Consider the following 20,585-nt stretch of genomic DNA (forward strand, 5'->3'; position numbering starts at 1 on the left):
TTTAGTCACTGCTGCAATCTTCATCAGTGAAAGATGAAAATACCTTTCTTAAAAAATAAAAATATTCATTCTGTAAATACAAAATTCTTAGCAATTTTTATTACTGGCATGAGCATTATTAAATTGATAGTTCATACACATACATTCATCTTTTTATTTAATTATCTGGAGATCTTGGATATTAGATCTGAAAGGTAATGTTCATAAGTACTGAGATAAAGTCTGTGTTGTCACTAACTGTTAACATTTTTCTTTCATTTCGTTACAGTTACATTAAAAGATAAATGTTAATGAGGTGGAAGGGTGGGATGGGGAGGGGAGGGGGGAGCAATTCAGGAAGTAAATGTAATTTAGTTTGTCATGTTGCAGCAGTTACCTCAAAATGAATAAATTAGTCCCAAAATTATTGTTTAGTTTTGCGTTTCAGATATTTGATACATGCACAAGAAAGATATCTTAGTGTGTAAGTTTTAGTGAGAGATTCACACATTTTTCTATTTTCCCATTCATTCACCTCACCTCATTCAGTGCATGCTTGAACATAAACGCAGGTGCTAGCCAAACCTGCAAGTTGCACTGGCATAATAGACCGTGAATGGCACCCATGCAATGTCGTCAAAACGTTGCAAGTGTCAGTCATGGTCAGAACGGTGTTCTGTGTAGTTGTGAGGACATTACGTCTGGTTTAGGTGAATTCGAATGGTGGTAAAATGTTGGTGCATGTATGCTGGGTGTTTCCATATAACCAAGGTAGCCAAAGTGTCTTGTGTTTCAAGAACCACCATATCAAAGATTTGTACCGCATGCATGGAAAGTACAAAAACATCTTCCACTAATTCACAATGCGAACAAAAATGTGTATTGAGTGATCATGACATATGTTCCTTGAAGGCAATTTTTATGAAAAATAGTATGATGACAGCTACTTGTGCTATGGGTTTAATGTCACTGGTTTAGGCAGCTACTTGAAACTGAGTTACTCTTGCAGCTTGCCTCACCTTGTATTGAATACACATATGAGCCAAAACATTATGGCCACTGCCTACTGCACAATTGGGTGCAACCTGGTGGCATTGCGGGCATGTAATGTGGCAAGGAAAGTGTATAACGCAGCATAGAAGAATGAGTAATCATTCTAGTGATGATAACAGTTGTAAATGGGAAAATCCACTGATATAAATGACTTTCACAAAGGGCGCATTGTTGTGGCACTGCACTTGGGAACGATCATCTCGATAACTGCCAAGGTTGTTGCCTGTTCGTATGCTGCTGTTGTGAACATCTACGGAAAATGGTTTAAGGATGCTGAAACAAGAAGTAGCTAACAAGGTGTTGAACATCCTTGCATCATCACAGAACATGGAGGTTGGAGGCTTGTCCATACTGTAAAGCAGGAAAGGTAATGATTCTGTGGCAGATCTAGTGACAGAGTTCAGTGTTGGTGCAGGCACAAGTGTTTTGGAGCACACTGTTCAATGCACATTGTTGAACATGAGGTTCTGCAGCAGAAAATCACTGTGTGTTCCCATGTGGACCCGACAACATTGTCAGTTATGATTACAGTTAGCACAGGACCAATGAAAATGTTTCACCATGTCAGGCGAATCACTTTTCTTGCTACATCAGGTTGATGAGACTATGTCATGGACTTGGGCTGTTGGGGAAGTATTACCTTTGGGAGAACATTCATCTGGGCTTCCATAGAACATTTACTAGTAATTGAAGGCACTACAATAGCTGTAGACTGTGTAAATAATATTGCAGACAACCTGCGTTGCTTCATGGCTGATGCTTTTCCCAATGACGATAGCATCTTCTAACTGTATAACCATCCATGTCACAAGGTCAGAATTGTACTCAAATTGCTTGAGATTCACAATAGTTAATTGATGTTGCTGTCTCAGTTGCCAAATTCACCATATCTGAACCCAATAGAACACAACTGAGGCACTATAGGATGCCAGTTTTGCACATACAAACCACCAGCCTGAATTTGTGGTAATTGCATGGTCTGTGCATAAACATACCGTACCACTTACCTCTGGAAACTACAAAGGACTTGTCAAATCCTTGCCACTCAGAATCCCTGTTATAAAGCATTCCAAAGGTGATGACAACATTTTGGCTCATGAATATATGAAAGGTTTTCAATGTCTGTAGCTCTGTGGAAACTGACTAGATAGCATCTAGAAACACTGTCTCAGGTAATCAAAGTTAGAAACTCCATACAACATGTCACAATATTACATTCTAAAATGTAAATGTATTTTTTCTAATGTTCACTACAATAATTAAGTACTAGAGGTTTGTTATCATGTTAGTGTTATTTCTTGTGCCAGCAGGAATTGCACCACTATATTACAAAAATAGTTGTCATAGATTGTCTTGTTTCACAAAACATTCTGACAAGAGGTTTGTGTACAAAATTATGCTGTATTGGTAGTATTCTTTGTTTGTATGAGATCACAAATATCTGTGGAATTAATTGTGTATTCACAGACAATAGACATTTCGTAACAGTAGAAGGCAGTGATCTGTTTTATTATTTGATGAACTGATCGCATTTTAATGAACTGTCATAACAATGATCTGGATTGGTTTGTTCATTGTCTGTTCCATAATCGACCACAGATCATAAAAGTTTATATTTTCCCTGTACTTCAGTGGTAAAGTTGTGTTGATGTCAACAAAATTCTGATTGGGAAACATTATTGAGGGCATTGTTCTATTCGCCTGGTCCAGAGATTTTTACTCTTTCGACTCAAATTGTGGAACACATCTGACACAACAGTAGTTGCTTTGGGGGCCAAACTGTATGATTCGCAACTGTCACTCTGTTACTGCAAAATCTTTGGCTTTTTACTATCCATAGTGTAGCAAAATATTTACTGGGTCTGCTCTCAAGCTGTACATTACTATTCTTTTAATATTACGAATTTGGCCGGTATTATTATAGCATGGTCTTTCACACTACTACTCCTTGTTGCCATTTATCAGCATAAAGTACATATACGTAACACAGAACATTGAGATAGTTACTGCTAGAAAGTCTTCAGTTACTACAGCTGGGTTGGGAGGGGGTGGAGGAGGAATACAGGATGTATGCACACACAACCTGACGGCATCCCAAACATTCTGAATGGAATTCAGACTCTCTGTACCTCCCACCACATCTCTGTCAATGCATTCATTCTCATTTTTATATGAATAAAACCGTTTAGATCACTAAATAAAATGTCTTTATTCAGTACAATGTTTTGGCATATATATATATACACTTGTGGTTTAGTTGGCACCCCGTTTAGACATAGATTTTAATATTGACACTGAATCTTGTTTCAGAAATTCAAAGCTTTTTATATTTGATGATAATAAATAAAGACATTTTATTTAGAAATCTAAGCAGTTTTATTCAGAAAATATTCTTGAATGATCATGGACTCATAACAGGAATTTGTTTCATTCCTTAATTCATTATCTTCGGACCTATTTCTGTGACAGTTCCCACATTTTGTTCCACTGATCTATCTTCTTCACAATAACTGTGGAAGTTATCTACCTGTTACCACATTTTTACTTAAATAGGTTGGGGAGGGGCTACATTAATACTTTTCAAGTAGGGTGTACTGTCAGATCATTTGGAGTCTATAGCAATAATTTTATGGTCATATTTTTGGTGGAGAACAGTAAAGAAGTCATGTTCCCTGCTTCCTTGTCTGTGACAAAATGACACTGTTTTGTCAACTCATTGCCGATGACAAAACCGGAAAATCTACAATTATGAGATTTCAGATATTCTCATCAGTTTGAGCTGTCACCTGGGTATATTCTAGCAGAGCAAAAAAATCTATTTCTGCTGTTCCAGCTTACAAATAGCAATTGAGGGTGATATAATAGTGGCACATGTACTTCTGCCAAACCATTTGTTGTGAATCCAGTACTGCTTTCCCATAGTGCTGACAGTGTTTCTGGCGAATGTTCTTATTTGTGGCAATACTATAGGCAATATTGTGGGATAGGATAGCAATTCTCATGCACTGACAAGTGCTGAAGAAACCATATTTATAGCAGCCTGCACCAAGGATACAAGCCTTCTTGCCTTGAGCACTTCAGATGGGCACAAGTTCAGTGTGCAGACTTAAAAAGAAAAGCTTTGTAATTCTTTCTTTCATTTCAGGTGATATTATGCAACATCTATTGGTGAGTAAAAACCCAGTTGCTGCACAATAGTAAGATTTTCACCATTATATACATATGTATTCCAAGAGGACACAATGTACCACAATAATTAAATTACTACTACTACCACCACCACAAACAAGATTTCCACATGTCATGTTTCATTCACTCTTTCAGTAAATGTTTGCATCAAGGACATCACTGCCTTATATCTGAGTGCATAAGTCCTAACAAAATCCTCAAAAATAAAAATTATCACTAACAGATATGTCCTGAGACTCAACTGGTACTAATGGAAATCCAGTGTGGTGAACACTGTTTTATTTAGATATGTGCAGAAGTGGAAGTGATCTACCAATGTTGTAATGTGTTCTCATGGGTATTATTTGAAAATGTCCAGTGGGGTGTTTGACGTGTTGCTTAAGGAGCATACTTGGCAAACAGTGCAAGGTATCTTCCATACCTTGTACAATAGCCAGTTCACCACTTTGCAAGGCAGTGATGTATACACATACTTCATCTGGACAGATACCTTCCATTTATGTTAGATTACTGATTCTCACCAAATTAGAACACATTTGAAGTCACTCTGCAAGCTGAAGCTAAAGTGTGGCTCATGTGTAGGGAGAACTGTACTGTGTTGACTTGTGCACTTCCTCACATGAGCAATATTGTGAGGTTCAGATGTGGCTGACTGCCTCACAAACATACCACGTTTATGAATTTCTCGGCACACATTACTTGAGGACAAGTCCTTTCACGTGCTCTAGTGGTGGCAGACTATAGTTGGGGTCGGGCCATTGTTCGAGATTTGCTGTGCATTTGAACGAACATGACATTGGTACACAATAACTCATTACTGTCTGTGGCTAAATTTTTTGGATTCAGGCTGTCATGTTTACAAATTGTCATTACATACAGAGATGAAAAGGTAATAAAGTATTTTCTGTTATTCATTAGCTGAGTTTGACCTAATTCAAATCTATAATGGCCCTCCACTGCAGTTCTTTAAGTAAATCGTATTTTACCCAGCTGTCAGCTGACTATCTCAGCCATTGTATCTCAACCTCACGGCATCAATAGATACCCGATCAATATAAATACAGATGTCCATTATATACAGATGTTAGAAGTGGAGTCTGCAATATCAATGTGCATTTTGATGGCCATTTGATAATTTTGTGCAGTACTGTTTTACCAACAGTAGTTTATTTTTCTTAGTAGTTACTGTTTTTGTGCTTCAGTGAGAGTGCGCCTTGAAACATGTAGTCACGTTATTTTTTTAGATTAAGTGTGAGAGAAACAAATGCACGTGAGGATTTACATGGTTTTATAAATTATGCTGCTTGCTAATTGTTTGCTTAATTATGTTTGTCTGCCCCTTCCTGTGATGTCCTTTATCTTAGTTGTACAAACTTATTATTATTTTTTTTTTTTCAAAACCATATATAATTTTAGCACAATATTTTTGCTGGATGCTCCATGAGATATACTTTCTGTTCTCTTCAGATAGTGGTCACTTCTTCCTGGAGCAAAAGTAGTGTTCAACAGTAAAGTTTTGTTAAAAACTGTGATATATTTCTCTTTTACAGTTCAAGGAGTCATATCCTCATATCTATAACATGAGGTTTCCAGAGGACAAAAGCAGAGATACTGTCAGTGCAGAAAAACATCGAAGTATTCTCCATTTTCCGACATTCGCTAGACTGAAAAGTATAAGAGTGTGAAATAAGTGAAATGCCAGTCACTTATTGCTCTTCATCTGCAGTTCTTACTGGTTTGTGGTTGTTACTTTTACAAGCCTGACCTAAAGAAAAGATACAATCTCTCTCTACCCTGCCCTCCTTTACCATTCCCTCTCTTTTGTGTAAGACTGTTAGTCCTAAAACAAAGCACGCAAAAAGAAATCATTATAATGAACTTTTCTTTACATGACTACTTTCGAAATACATGCCTTTCCATCAGCTTTGTCACTGGCATGTCAGCATACATATTACATGTTTGTCACTATCACCAATGCATTACTTTTTGTTAAGCCTTTTAATGAACGCCATGTAAATTCTCAAATTCTACAGTAAATAATAATTATGTAACATAATAGTAACTTTGATACACTATACACAGCACTACAGTACATAAGGACCAAACATTGACTTTTTTATACATGCCCTGTGTGCTGTTTTCCTCTGTTTTCTTTAACAGACTAGATGTCATCTCACTTTGCAGCTACCAATAATGATCAATTAGGCAAAGTAACTGAGTGAAGTACCACTGTGGGTAAGACACTAGATTTGTGTTAGGGAAGATAAAAGTTCAGATCTCCATCTGTGTATCCATATTTTGGTTTTCCGCAATTTCCTTAAATTGCTTATTGTGAATGCTAGGACAGTTCCCTTGAAAAGGCACATACAGTTTCTTTCCCTGACGTTGTCAGTCTGATCTTGAGTTCCATATTTAGTGACCTCATCAGTGATTTCATTTAAACCTCGATCTTTCTTCTCTCATTCCTTCCTTCTCTCCTTCGGGCAAAGTGTGTTTTATGAACTACTTCTTGTTCATCAGTTTTAGTCTGTCGGCACTGTTGTTTTTAATTTTATTAAAAAAAACTATTAGATATGAAATCAAGAGTTTTGGTAATAACAGGAAAAATATGTCGGCAGTTGCAGAATGGTCCCTGAATAAATGGAGATTTAAATCACATATTAGTAGGTGTGAAATAATTAAAATAGTATTTCCATAATTGAGCTGCCTGTTCAGAAAAAGCGCGCGCGTGCGTATGCGCGTGTGTGTAAGACAGTTCTTGTTTAATTTTTATTGACCGATTGTGTAGCACTGTACCTAATTTTGTGCCTGTTGGTTAGTCACAAAAATATTTGATTGCAGTTGACACTATTTAATATTATGGTGTTGTGATAACTGATGTGAATAATTTCAGTTAAACATTGTTGAATATTCTTTTATTTTTAGATATGTCTTTCGAAACACGAATTTGAACATGTAATGAAATAAATAGTTCTAGTGTTTGTAGCATGCAGCTATATAAAGTCATATATGACACTTTGGTGACTTGGGTCATTTTACAAATTGCTTACAAAGTGCTACACATTTTTTTCAACATTTACATACCAGGCAGTATATATTTCGATGCCCAATGTTCATCACAGTACTATCTAAATATAAAATACACTGGTTATCACTGTTAGTATTCAACCGCGATTCTTATACATATATTTTAACAACGCGTTTCAAGAGACAATGCTCTCATCATCAGGTTGTAAAGTCTATGTCATGAAATTAAACGGACTAAAACGACAAAATACCATCACAAATAGTTGGGAAGTCCATAGAGTAAAACAGAATCAAAAGTATATTGGACTGTGGGTCCTCGTCTTACATTGAAGTTGTTGACAAGTCGATGGCCGTCCTATAGTTACCAAGTATGCTGTCGCACTGTGCCGGCTCGGGAGCTGTTGTGGACTGACGTGCCTAGGTGTTGTGGCGTGGTTACAGCCATGTGCTTGACGGTAACGCTATGCTATTGGGCGCCTTATTTCCTTATTGCATTGGTCTGCCATCGTTAGCCTCTCGCAACTCCGTCAGTGACATGCTACCAGTTTAAAGTCGCATACCTACCCTAAAATAATTCTAAAAACCCGCTAAAAAATCTCATTTCTTTAAAATTATCTTGTGCATTTAGAATATTGCTTTGTTTCTTTTCGTGGATAGCTATCTCGAAATCCTCTAGTAAATCAAGTTTCCTCCCTTTCTTTTCTACATGCAATATTTCTACGTTATCTTCTATGCTATTAAGGGGATGGCCTGTTTCATATATATGGTTCGCAACAGCTGAGTTGTCATAATTTCCTAACCTGAACGCATCTTTATGTTCTTTATACCGGATCACGAGTGATCTTCCTGTCTGCCCTATATATTTTGCATCACAAGTTCTGCACTGAATCTTATAAACTCCCGATCTTTCAAACTTATTTCTCTTCTCGCCAATATCGTGCTTAAGGCTATACCTCACTAGGTTATTAGTCTGAAAAGCTATTTTAACATCGTATGGCTTAAAAATATTTGCTATCTTTTGTGAGACTGTTCTGTAGTATGGCATCGTGAATATTTTCTCTTTCTCTCCATCAGGTTTTTTCTTTTTGCGCTTATTACTTTTCCGTAACAGTTTTTTAACCATATCTATTCTGTAACCGTTATTCATCGCTATTCTCTTAATGGTATTAATTTCAATCTCCCTATCTTTTTCGCTCATAGGTATATTGACTGCCCTATGCACGAGACTACGGAAAGCAGCTTCTTTATAAGCCTACGGATGGCATGAATCATTCGGGATCACGGCATCAGTCGTAGTTTGTTTTCTATAAACGGAGAACGCATGTTTGTTGCCCTGCTTTTTTATATTCAGATCCAGAAACTGTAAACAATTGTCAGTTTCATACTCCACGGTAAATTCTATTTTCTTATGTGCGTCGTTGAACTTTTTTACTATGTCCTCACGGGAACCATCGACAAGTAACAGAGTGTCGTCAACATAACGTTTGTAAGAAACAATTTTATCCATAATGTTATCGTCAGAATTTAGAACTTTACCTTCAAGGTCGTTGATAAAAATGTCCGCCATAGTTCCTGAAATACTGGACCCCATGGCTAACCCATCGCCCTGAATATAAAATACGGTCGTAATATTAAAAGAGGAGTAGTACGTTTCGAAGACCTTAGCGTTTTTTGTCGAAAATAACATAACGGAAATTCCGAAAGACATAACAGCCAATTTCCAAATTAAACTAAAAAATGTTCTTAAACGCACACACTTCCTGCTGACAGAAGCCGAAAAAAGAAGATGTGTTATCATGAATCCAACGGCCCCAAAATTAAGATCACAGGTGAAGATACATAAAGATCTGCATCCGGTTCGTCCGATTGTTAACGGTCGAAATAGTCCAGCATATAAAATAATGAAATTGTTGAACCAAATTCTGAAAAAGACTTACGTGTATAAAAATAACTAATCGGTGCGTGGTAGTATGACCATGATAGGTGAAATTAAAGATACGCCAGTCACTGACACTTCCCGTTTGGTTTCGTTGGATGTTAAGAACTTATACTCCAGTGTTTCGGTTAACGAAACTATAGAAATCATTAAGAGAAATTTCCTTAAACACGGTAAAATTTCAACGCAAGAGACAATTGAATTTATTGAACTCCTACAGCTAATTACAAGTTTTAATTATTTTACGTTTAATAACAAATTTTATATTCAGGACGATGGGTTAGTCATGGGGTCCAGTATTTCAGGAACTATGGCGGACATTTTTATTAACGACCTGGAAAATAAAGTTCTAAATTCTGACGATAACATTATGGATAAAATTGTTTATTACAAACGTTATGTTGACGACACTCTGTTACTTGTCGATGGTTCCCGTGAGGACATTGAGGACATAGTAAAAAAGTTCAACGACGCACATAACAAAATAGAATTTACCATGGAGTATGAAACTGAGAATTGTTTACAGTTTCTGGAACTGAATATAAAAAAGCAGGGCAACAAACATGCGTTCTCCGTTTATAGAAAACAAACTACGACTGATGCCGTGATCCCGAATGATTCATGCCATCCGTAGGCTTATAAAGAAGCTGCTTTCCGTAGTCTCGTGCATAGGGCAGTCAATATACCTATGAGCGAAAAAGATAGGGAGATTGAAATTAATACCATTAAGAGAATAGCGATGAATAACGGTTACAGAATAGATATGGTTAAAAAACTGTTACGGAAAAGTAATAAGCGCAAAAAGAAAAAACCTGATGGAGAGAAAGAGAAAATATTCACGATGCCATACTACAGAACAGTCTCACAAAAGATAGCAAATATTTTTAAGCCATACGATGTTAAAATAGCTTTTCAGACTAATAACCTAGTGAGGTATAGCCTTAAGCACGATATTGGCGAGAAGAGAAATAAGTTTGAAAGATCGGGAGTTTATAAGATTCAGTGCAGAACTTGTGATGCAAAATATATAGGGCAGACAGGAAGATCACTCGTGATCCGGTATAAAGAACATAAAGATGCGTTCAGGTTAGGAAATTATGACAACTCAGCTGTTGCGAATCATATATATGAAACAGGCCATCCCCTTAATAGCATAGAAGATAACGTAGAAATATTGCATGTAGAAAAGAAAGGGAGGAAACTTGATTTATTAGAGGAATTCGAGATAGCTATCCATGAAAAGAAACAAAGCAATATTCTAAATGCACAAGATAATTTTAAAGAAATGAGATTTTTTAGCGGGTTTTTAGAATTATTTTAGGGTAGGTATGCGACTTTAAACTGGTAGCATGTCACTGACGGAGTTGCGAGAGGCTAACGATGGCAGACTAATGCAATAAGGAAATAAGGCGCCCAATAGCATAGTGTTATCGTCAAGCACATGGCTGTAACCACGCCACAACACCTAGGCACGTCAGTCCACAACAGCTCCCGAGCCGGCACAGTGCGACAGCATACTTGGTAACTATAGGACGGCCATCGACTTGTCAACAACTTCAATGTAAGACGAGGACCCACAGTCCAATATACTTTTGATTCTGTTTTACTCTATGGACTGCCCAACTATTTGTGATGGTATTTTGTCTTTTTAGTCCGTTTAATTTCATGACATAGACTTTACAACCTGATGATGAGAGCATTGTCTCTTGAAACACGTTGTTAAAATATATGTATAAGAATCGCGGTTGAATGCTAACAGTGAGAACCAGTATAACGACAACTGCTACCTCGACTCCATAATGGATTATATTAAATAAAATACTCATTAAGACGCAGATATTTGGACACATTGGGAAATGTGAAAGTGTGAACTTCTTTTGTTTAATTAAGTTAGCAGAATGTCAGGTATTCTTAATTTTTTAAAAGTACACATAAATGTAAAATGTGCATACTGCTGCTCTGGTGTTGATCGTCTTCAGATAATTTTGTATTCCACACCACGTATGAAATAAAAATGCAGTCCGTCACCAAAGGACCAAATTTATTTTGAGTACAACATTTAAATATAAGTATAGCTGCAAATAATGTGCCAAATATTAATTTAGTGCTTGTTCATTTCATGTGAATAGTTTTACTTACTCCATTCACTCAGTACTATTCGACATTTTAAAATTATATGTATTAGATTGTTAAGTTTTTTTATTAGTTATAATATTAGTTTTATCCCAAGTGGATAGCAGTACATAAAGAGAGTTACTTGTACTTGATTGTTGTCTCTTTGTGGAATATATATGTATTTTTAGTGTTTTGTACTACACATTTATAAGTCTGCTTGTTGTTAAGCTATTGGACATTTTGCTTTGTATCATTTATATTTGTTCAAATATCAGTTGAATATTTCATTCATTTTATCATATGAAGAATTTTATGTACTTCAAAGATATTTACTTACTCAGTAAGCAATAAAGGAAAACAGTATCCTGAAGATCATTTTACATTGCAATATATATTTTAATCTAGATTGTTTTGATGTAGTAAAATATAAATATAAGGCCCTAGGTAAATCCATTCACTGGAGTATTGAAATATAACTGTTTTAATATACAGAGATAGTTCATAACAGTGCATTGAGAGATGAAATATACTTAATTGCATGTGGAATGAGGAAATAAATTTGGTGATGTACATTAACGAGAAAGCGTGAGTCAAGTATTGTTGCAGTTTAATACAGTGTCAAAAAACAGGGAAAGGAGTGACAGTGGAAATGAAGCCACTCGGGTCTAAATTGAGGACGAAATCAAAGCGTGTTAGAGATATACTAACCAGGATATATAAGTTTCAGCTGTGACGGCTAATGTGCCATGATGCATGCTCTGTAATGAAAGGCAAATTGAGCTTACCGAATGAGAACAGAAATTCTTAAAACTCTTAATATCCCTGGTTTGTGTTCAGAAATTTAAATGACTGTGTGTGGTATCACATAGTTCTGTTTTTCAATGACAGTTAATGGATGTTCATTGCTGTCTTGGTTTATGAAGTGGGTAGTGTGTTGAACACAGACTTTCCTTGCAGTAACCATGCGATTGCCATTGTCTTATTTTGTTATGTGAAATGTTAATGTGCACAGGTGAAAGTAAATAAATGTGTTTCATTTGATTAATCTTTTCCAAGATAGTTATATGACTATTAGAATGATGAAACATGGAGAATGGGAGGATGATAGGTCTAGAGATAAATTTTCTTCAGAGTTTATAAGATACCATTCATGTAATTCACATTCATTGACATTACACGCTATTCAAAATAAATCATAAACTTCACACCTCAAGCAAGAATAGAAAAATGTGCCACAGTGTTCTTGCTACTATGAATTCCTGTGATTAAAACAAAGATCCAAGGGAGTAGCCATTCTTACAGAATGCATAAAAATATGTCAGTGGTGATGGTGACTGATGGAAGGTTGTAGCATGCAACAGAATCCAATATTTACAATATCCATAGCATTCCTAAGGTACATGTGCTCCCCATGTGGCTGTGATATGGCTGACTCCTGATTTGACAAATTCAGGTTTTCTATGCTGGAGTCTAGTGACATCATTTCTGTGGTACTTTAAGTTCTGTATATACTTCATCATCACCGTTAAGTGTGGCACTTGTACCTTATTATGCTCCATAGGTTTTATTGGAATCTGAATGAATCCTTCAAACTCTTCATGTAAAAATAGTTATGGGTTGTGGGGAATACTGATGAAAAGAACATCTCAACTAATCATCATAAAATGTACTACACCCAGAAGGTCAGTGCAGTTTGCAGCCATTTTGGCAGGTAGATAAATGGTACCATACATACAAAATCATTACACTTTCAGCCTTGAAGGACCTACATTTATTGTGCCGCACAATCACAAAATTTACACATTAGCATACTGTCGGGGGATCGTGGTTTTTGAATACAGGTGTCCAAACATCACAGTATGGAGTTGCACAGGTCTTTGATGTAGTCCTGTAATACTTCATCTCATGCTGCTTGCACCTGAGTGTGCAGTTCCCTCTGACTGGTGGGTAAGGATGGAAACCTAATGACACACTCCATGGCACCCCACATATTCTTGATCTGGGAGAACTTGGGTGATGCAGAAGGGCACGGCAGAGTATCCATAGCTGCAAGATATGCTCAGGGAGCTGCAACGATATGAGAATGAATGTTGTTATATTGAAATAAGGCATGTGTGTGGGCAGTCACAAGTGGCAGAACCACTAGTTGCATTACCTCCTCCATGTGCCGTGTGGCCGCTGTGGAACCCCTTAGGTACACTGATATTCAATGTCCACCATAGGATATTGGTCCCCACACCAGGCTGGGCAGGTGTATGATGGGAAAGCATAAATCACTCCTTGTGGACATAGACCCTGTCATCGTCGCCTCAAAGGCAGAAGTGAGACTCATGATAAAGATGACTTGCTGCCAGTCTGCAGAGCCCCATGTCCACCATTGCAGACACCAAGTGAGTCAGACACTATGTTGCACGGGTGTGTGGGGGCAGGCATTGTAACAGTTAGCATGCAGCAAGCCCTACGTCACCTAACTGCCTGCCAGTGGTACTAACATTTATGGGATGTTGCATAGAGGACAGGACATCCCATTGAGTGGTGCCCATCATTGACATTGGACCTGTTCATGTGTGGCAGACAGCCCATCTGTTCTCCCTTCTTGAGGAGCGTGTTGGATGCCCAGATCCTACAGGTCGTGCATACTTGCTTTCCTATATCCATTTCCACCAACTGGGAATGGTGGTGTTCCTGTGACTGGCGTGATGCACAATATGATGATAGGAACACTCCACATCTTGCAGCCCCACAATACAGACCCTCTCAAACTCGTATAGCTGTGGACCATGCTGCCACATGTGTTGCCTGGGCATAGTGCACATTCTGGTGGTGCCATAGTGATACTGCCAGCTGTTACACTGGCTGGAATGGCCATTTGGGGCCTCTTATGTCAACCAATCAGCATAACATGGTCCCTATCGTGCTACCTGAGTGTATAGCTGACCATGCAGAAGCAATCATTGGTACAGGCACAGTTGATGGTGTGCAACATACCCACCCAGTTTGGAGTGGATCATTCAGGTCCTTCTGGATGCAGCTCATTTTGCGACAATCTGGTGCATGTGGCATGTTCTCTTTAAAATGTGTACTAAAAATAAATTTTAATGTATTGCAGATCATAATAAGTGTGTGAAATTTTGTTATTGTTTATCAGACGGGAAGAGTGTGGCTTTGAATAGTTATTCCACCTACGTATACAGGAATCTATAGAACAAAGTACTCTTTCTCACAGATCTGTTGAATGCCTTTGTAATGTGACGATAATGTAGACTATTTCACAATCTAGTGACTGCAATGCTGCCCTGAAAGGTTACCATGAGGACTTGATGGTAATTGAGAACTGAAAATGTTTTAAATTTTAGCTAATTTATTTTATCTTCGAGAGACCTAATGAATACAAACTTTTGCAAATTGTAAATAGTAAAACTGTAGCATTTATTGTTATTTCCATTTCATCCAGTTTTATTTAGATTTTTAAGCTGACTATTTGTGGGAAGGGCAGAAGTTGCAAATTTTGTGTCACACGAGTTGCTCAGACAGTTGTGCTATTTCCAGAATAATCTTACATTAATAGAAGAGAAATAAACTTGGACAAGAAGGTAAGTAATTTCATGTTATAGTCAGGAATGTGCTTAAAGCATCGTAAGCCCAATAAGTTCCAAAATCATTTGCCCCCAACCTGTAAAAAAACTGTCAGAAAAAAGTGAAAGTAACAGAATCTAGCAGAAACACCTGCATTTGTAAGTGTATAGCTGCTTTGCACCCAAGGCCAGTGTTGACAACATAAATTTGATCAAAATTACTTAGAGGTGGTGCAGCAGCTGAGACAGTGGATTTGTACTTGGGAAGATAGTGGTCATAGAAGCATATAGTAATCCAGATGTAGGTCTTTTGTGCATTCCCTAAATTGTGCAAATCAAATACAGGGGTGATTCCTTTAAAAGGGAAATAGCTGATTTCCTTTATATTCTTATCCAATTTGAACTTGCCTGCAATCTCCAGTGACCTTGTCAATTTGGTGGTGGTGGTCTCTTGATAAGATGTAAATTTTAAATCACCCTCCCCAGTCCTAGGCATTTAGTGTTTCTTACATTCAGTTGTAAAAGGATTTACTACAGTACCTTATATTCCAGTTGGTAAGTACATTGGACCTTACAAAAGGTTCTGATTTTATGAATATGTTGCATGCAGTGCAGACTCAAGAGTTTTCGTTCTCAAAAGCACTGTACTAAATTGAGGTGAACTGAAAAACGACAAAATTTTGTATGAATTTTCTCTCTAAATTTTTTCTGTAGCCTCATGTGACGATGAAAAGCACTCGGACCCTTTTCTAGAGTGTAAATTTTCCTACAGTTTGCTCTGGTCAGTTATGTTTTAACACCATTTACATGCCGAGATAGAGCTTAAAAAGGTCGACAAAATTTGCAAACTATCAACAAGGACAGGTTTTAGCATTAATATTTAATAATACAACTTTTAAAAAAGTATAATGGCAGGTGCCTCTACCACCTAACGTTGAGAACCCCACCCCACCCTAACCCTACCCCTACCCCTACCCCTACCCCTACCCCTACAGGATGCTTACTTCTCCTAAACTTGTGAAAAAATATTTTTTAAAAATGAGTTTTTTCATGGTAGGGGATTCTAACAGTCACAGCCTGACAACCCCAAGAACCCCACCCCTTCTAATACAGTGTAATTTCTTACCAGTTAAAGGTACATTTAAAAAAATGAAAATGACTTTTCATTGTTATGGGAATCCCTCCCCCCTCTCTTGTTGAAGCCCAATCTGCACTGATGGATTCTTTCCTTTACTCATCCATGCCTGTACAGGGAAAGGTTTTCTTGTAAACGATGCTGACTTTCTTTGTCATTTGGCCAAAGGGGACTGAAGTAGTGTCATATTTACTTGCCGCATAAAAGGAAGGAACATCTTTTGGATTGAATTTGCATTATATTGATGAGTACAGAGCTCTGGGGCAATTATCCCTCCTGGAAATAGGTCTTATTTTGAGAAGACGCTTATGCTGTCATCAATAACGTGATGTGTATGTCTTCATCTGTGATGGTAACTCTATCATAGTCAGCAATCTCTTCATTATCAACACATCAGCATCCATTGCCTGCTTAATAACAATGCCCTTTGCTACCATTTTAACCATCAGCACTGGGGTGAATTTCTTTTTGTTGGTGTCATTGGACTTAAAAAAAATCCTGTGTTACTGTACCAGTTGTTGTTGTTGTTGTTGTCAGAAGACAAATTGTTTTGGATGAGCCCCTCAAAGTGTGCTGATTTGGTAACGAACATTATTGGGATACCCACCAAAAACTACTACAGCATTACATCCGAAGCACATTGTCTTACACACTAACTCAAACTTACTGTTACAGTTGTAATCCATACCACTTTATGTAGAAGATCTCTTCAGTCAATTACTGCATATATGCAGACCCCTAGGTCCAATTCTTATATGGAAGTAAACGCAGCTTTCAATACGTTTATGCCCTTTCACAGACAGTTGTCTGTGAGGAGAAACACTGGAAAGGCTGCAAACTCAAATTTGAACATTTCTCCTGAGGTTATCAGCAGATCCTTGATAGTGGAAACTCACTGGAAGAGTGTACCTTTTTTACCTGCAATTTTCAGGGCATGTGATGCTGAGCCTAAAGTAACAATCTTATTGTTTCATTTGAACTTCACATCTTCGAAATTTTCTCCTGCCATTTACGTCATGCAGTTGATGCCAATTCCTTGAGCTAAATAACAGTTCACCTCTTTATGACAAATTGTTCCTGTACTAAGTGAGACTTTCTCTGTAGTCTCAAGGAATGGTAGATGTTCAGGGAACCTTGGTTACATAGGATGGTCTCATATCTGCATGTTGTTCAGATGCTTCTGAATGTACCACAATGAACATACACATTTCTTTACAGGTGCGAATGCATAGCATTCCAAAAGTCCATCAAGACAGCACAATACCTGATATGCTGCAACCATTATCTTTCAATGCAACAAATGGTGCAACCTTCAGGTGTGAGTTTATTTAATTCCTAAGCATCCATTTTTGTCTTCTAGGCTGATCTTGTCCTGGTAGTAAATAAATGCACTCTTAATGTAATAACATTGTGTTTAGGCTAGGCAGTAGTGCGAGGTGTCCTGATGAACACTCACCAGTCGACATGCAGGCAGGGAAATCAGGACGCGCTCAGTGTAAAGACACTTCAGCTGTCAAGATATTAGCAGTAAATTTTCAGTGTGTTCAGAATAAAGTTCCTGAATTTACTGCCCTCCAGGAAGCGTGTGGCACGCAAATTGTTCTCGGGACTCAGACCGGCTGAACCCTGAGATAGGAAGTTCTGAAATATTTAGTGAGGGTTGGAACATATATCGGAAAGGCAGATCAGACACTGTAGGAGGTGGTGTCTTCATTGCAGTTGACAAAAATATTGTGTCTACTGTGGTCGAAGTAGAGTGTGATTGTGAAGTTATCTGGACACGTTTAACAGGGCTAGGAGAAATAAAGTTAATTGTTGGGTGTTATTATCGGCCACCAGGTTCCACCGTGACAGTTCTTGAATCATTCAAAGGGAGTCTACACTGTGTGTCGCAGAAGTACCCGGATCATGCTATATTAGTCGGAGGCGACTTCAACCTACTTAGTATAGACTGGGATGTCTATGGATTCATTACAGGTGATACATACAAGCCGTCGTGTGAATTACTTTTGAACACATTATCCAATAACTGTCTTGAGCAGCTAAATCGACAGCCAACGCATAATGGAAATATTTTGCATCTGGTAGCCACGAGCAGACCAGACCTCATCGACGGTGCCAGTGTTGAGACAGGGATTAGTGATCATGATGATGTCATTACGACTATGGTTACGAAAGTTAAAAAGTCAGTCAAGAAGGCTAGGAGAGTATTCTTATTAGAAAGAGCAGATAAGCAGTTGTTAGCATCCCACTTAGTAAATAAATCGACTTCATTTACTTCCGGTACGATGGATGTGGAAAAATTACGGGCAAATTTTAAACAGATTGTAAATCACGTATTGGACAAGTATGTGCCGAAAAAGTGGGTTACAGACGGAAAAGACCCACTGTGGTTTAACAGCGCAATTCGGAGAATGCTCAGGAAGCAAAGACAGTTGCACTCGCAATACAAGAAAGATCAGGAGTATGAGGACAGGCAAAAGTTAGTAGAGATTCGTGCTGCTTTTAAAAGAGCGATGCGTGAAGCATACAACCACTACCACCATCATACCTTAACAAAAGATCTTGCTGAAAACCCAAGGAAATTCTGGTCTTATGTAAAATCGGTTAGCGGGTCGAAGGCTTCCATCCAATCACTCACTGATCAGTCTGGCCTGGCAACAGAAGTCAGCAAAACAAAAGCTGAAATTTTAAATTTAGCATTTGAGAAATCTTTCACGCAGCAGGATCGTACAGATTCCCATATGGAGGACATAGTGATAGACATCCCTGGGGTTGTGAAGCAGCTGAATGGGTTGAAAATAAATAAATCGCCAGGTCCTGATGGGATTCCAATTCGGTTTTACAGAGAGTACTCTAATGCATTGGCTCCTTACTTAGCTTGCATTTATCGCGAATCTTTTGCCCAACATAAAGTCCCGAGCGACTGGAAAAAAGCGCAGGTGACGCCTGTATATAAGAAGGGTAGAAGGACAGATCCTCAAAATTACAGACCAATATCCTTAACATCGGTTTGTTGCAGGATTCTTGAACATATTCTCAGTTCTTATATAATGAATTTCCTTGAGACAGAGAAGTTGATGTCCATGCATCAGCACGGCTTTAGAAAGCATCGCTCCTGCGAAACCCAACTCGCCTTTTTTTTTCACATGATATCTTGCGAACCATGGATGAAGGGTATCAGACGGATGCCATATTCCTAGACTTCCAGAAAGCGTTTGACTCGGTGCCCCACTGCAGACTCCTAACTAAGGTACGAGCATATGGGATTGGTTCCCAAATATGTGAGTGGCTCAAAGACTTCTTAAGTAAGAGAACCCAGTATGTTGTCCTCGATGGTGAGTGTTCATCGAAGGTGAGGGTATCATCTGGAGTGCCCCAGGGAAGTGTGGTAGGTCCACTGTTGTTTTCTATCTACATACATGATCTTTTGGATAGGGTGGATAGCAATGTGGGGCTGTTTGCTGATGATGCTGTGGTGTACGGAAAGGTGTCGTCGTTGAGTGACTGGAGGAGGATACAAGATGACTTGGACAGGATTTGTGATTGGTGTGAAGAATGGCAGCTAACTCTAAATATACGTAAATGTAAATTAATGCAGGTGAATAGGAAAACGAATCCCATAATGTTTGAATACTCCATTAGCAGTGTAGCACTTGACACAGTCACGTCGATTAAATATTTGGGCGTAACATTGCAGAGCAATATGAAGTGGGACAAGCATGTAATGGCAGTTGTGGGGAAGGTGGATAGTCGTCTTCGGTTCATTGGTAGAATTTTGGGAAGATGTGGTTCATCTGTAAAGGAGACCGCTTATAAAACACTAAAACGACCTATTCTTGAGTACTGCTCGAGAGTTTGGGATCCCTATCAGGTCGGATTGAGGGAGGACATAGAAGCAATTCAGAGGCAGGCTGCTACATTTGTTACTTGTAGGTTTGATCATCACGTGAGTGTTACGGAAATGCTTCAGGAACTCTGGTGGGAGTCTCTGGAGGAAAGGAGGTGTTCTTTTCGTGAATCGCTACTGAGGAAATTTAGAGAACCAGCATTTGAGGCTGACTGCTGTACAGTTTTACTGCTGCCAACTTATATTTCGCGGAAAGACCACAAAGATAAGAGTGATTAGGGCTCGTACAGGGGCATATAGGCAGTCATTTTTCGCTCGTTCTGTTTGGGAGTGGAGCAGGGAGAGAAGATGCTAGTTGTGGTACGAGGTACCCTCCGCCAAACACCGTATGGTGGAATGCGGAGCATGTATGTAGATGTAAAGATAACCTACTGTGTGGAAGAAGGGAGTTATTTCTCTGACGCTTTTGACATGCAGATTGCAATCCCACATCTGTTCAGCTTTCATGTAGTTTATCAGTAGGGAACACATGTAGAGGTACTGAATTATAGCACAGCAGTAGGACCACAATACTATGTGAAGAAATTCCATTTTCAACAACAGCTCAGGCAGAGATGGAAGGTGGTGACAGTAGGCAGGAGGGAGCCTGAAAAGGGGTGAGGGGTGCTTTTTGGTTTGATAAACATTGACTGTTGAAGGTATTTACCATTATGTGTCTGAAAACTG

The 20,585-nt window shown here is 38.3% G+C and overlaps 1 protein-coding gene across 1 annotated transcript in view; it reads left to right on the forward strand.

The window, feature by feature from the left end:
• The window catches only part of LOC124722044 (DEP domain-containing protein 1A-like), a 128,341-nt gene extending 120,864 nt beyond the window's left edge, over positions 1-7,477 (forward strand). The window contains exon 10 of the mRNA XM_047247234.1: positions 5,772-7,477. Coding sequence (XP_047103190.1) covers positions 5,772-5,906 — 135 coding nt within the window. The 3' untranslated portion in view covers positions 5,907-7,477. The remainder of the gene's footprint in view (positions 1-5,771) is intronic.
• The last annotated feature ends 13,108 nt before the right edge of the window (positions 7,478-20,585 follow it).

The sequence above is a fragment of the Schistocerca piceifrons genome, chromosome X, assembly GCF_021461385.2.
Source record: "Schistocerca piceifrons isolate TAMUIC-IGC-003096 chromosome X, iqSchPice1.1, whole genome shotgun sequence".
NCBI lineage: Eukaryota > Metazoa > Arthropoda > Insecta > Orthoptera > Acrididae > Schistocerca > Schistocerca piceifrons.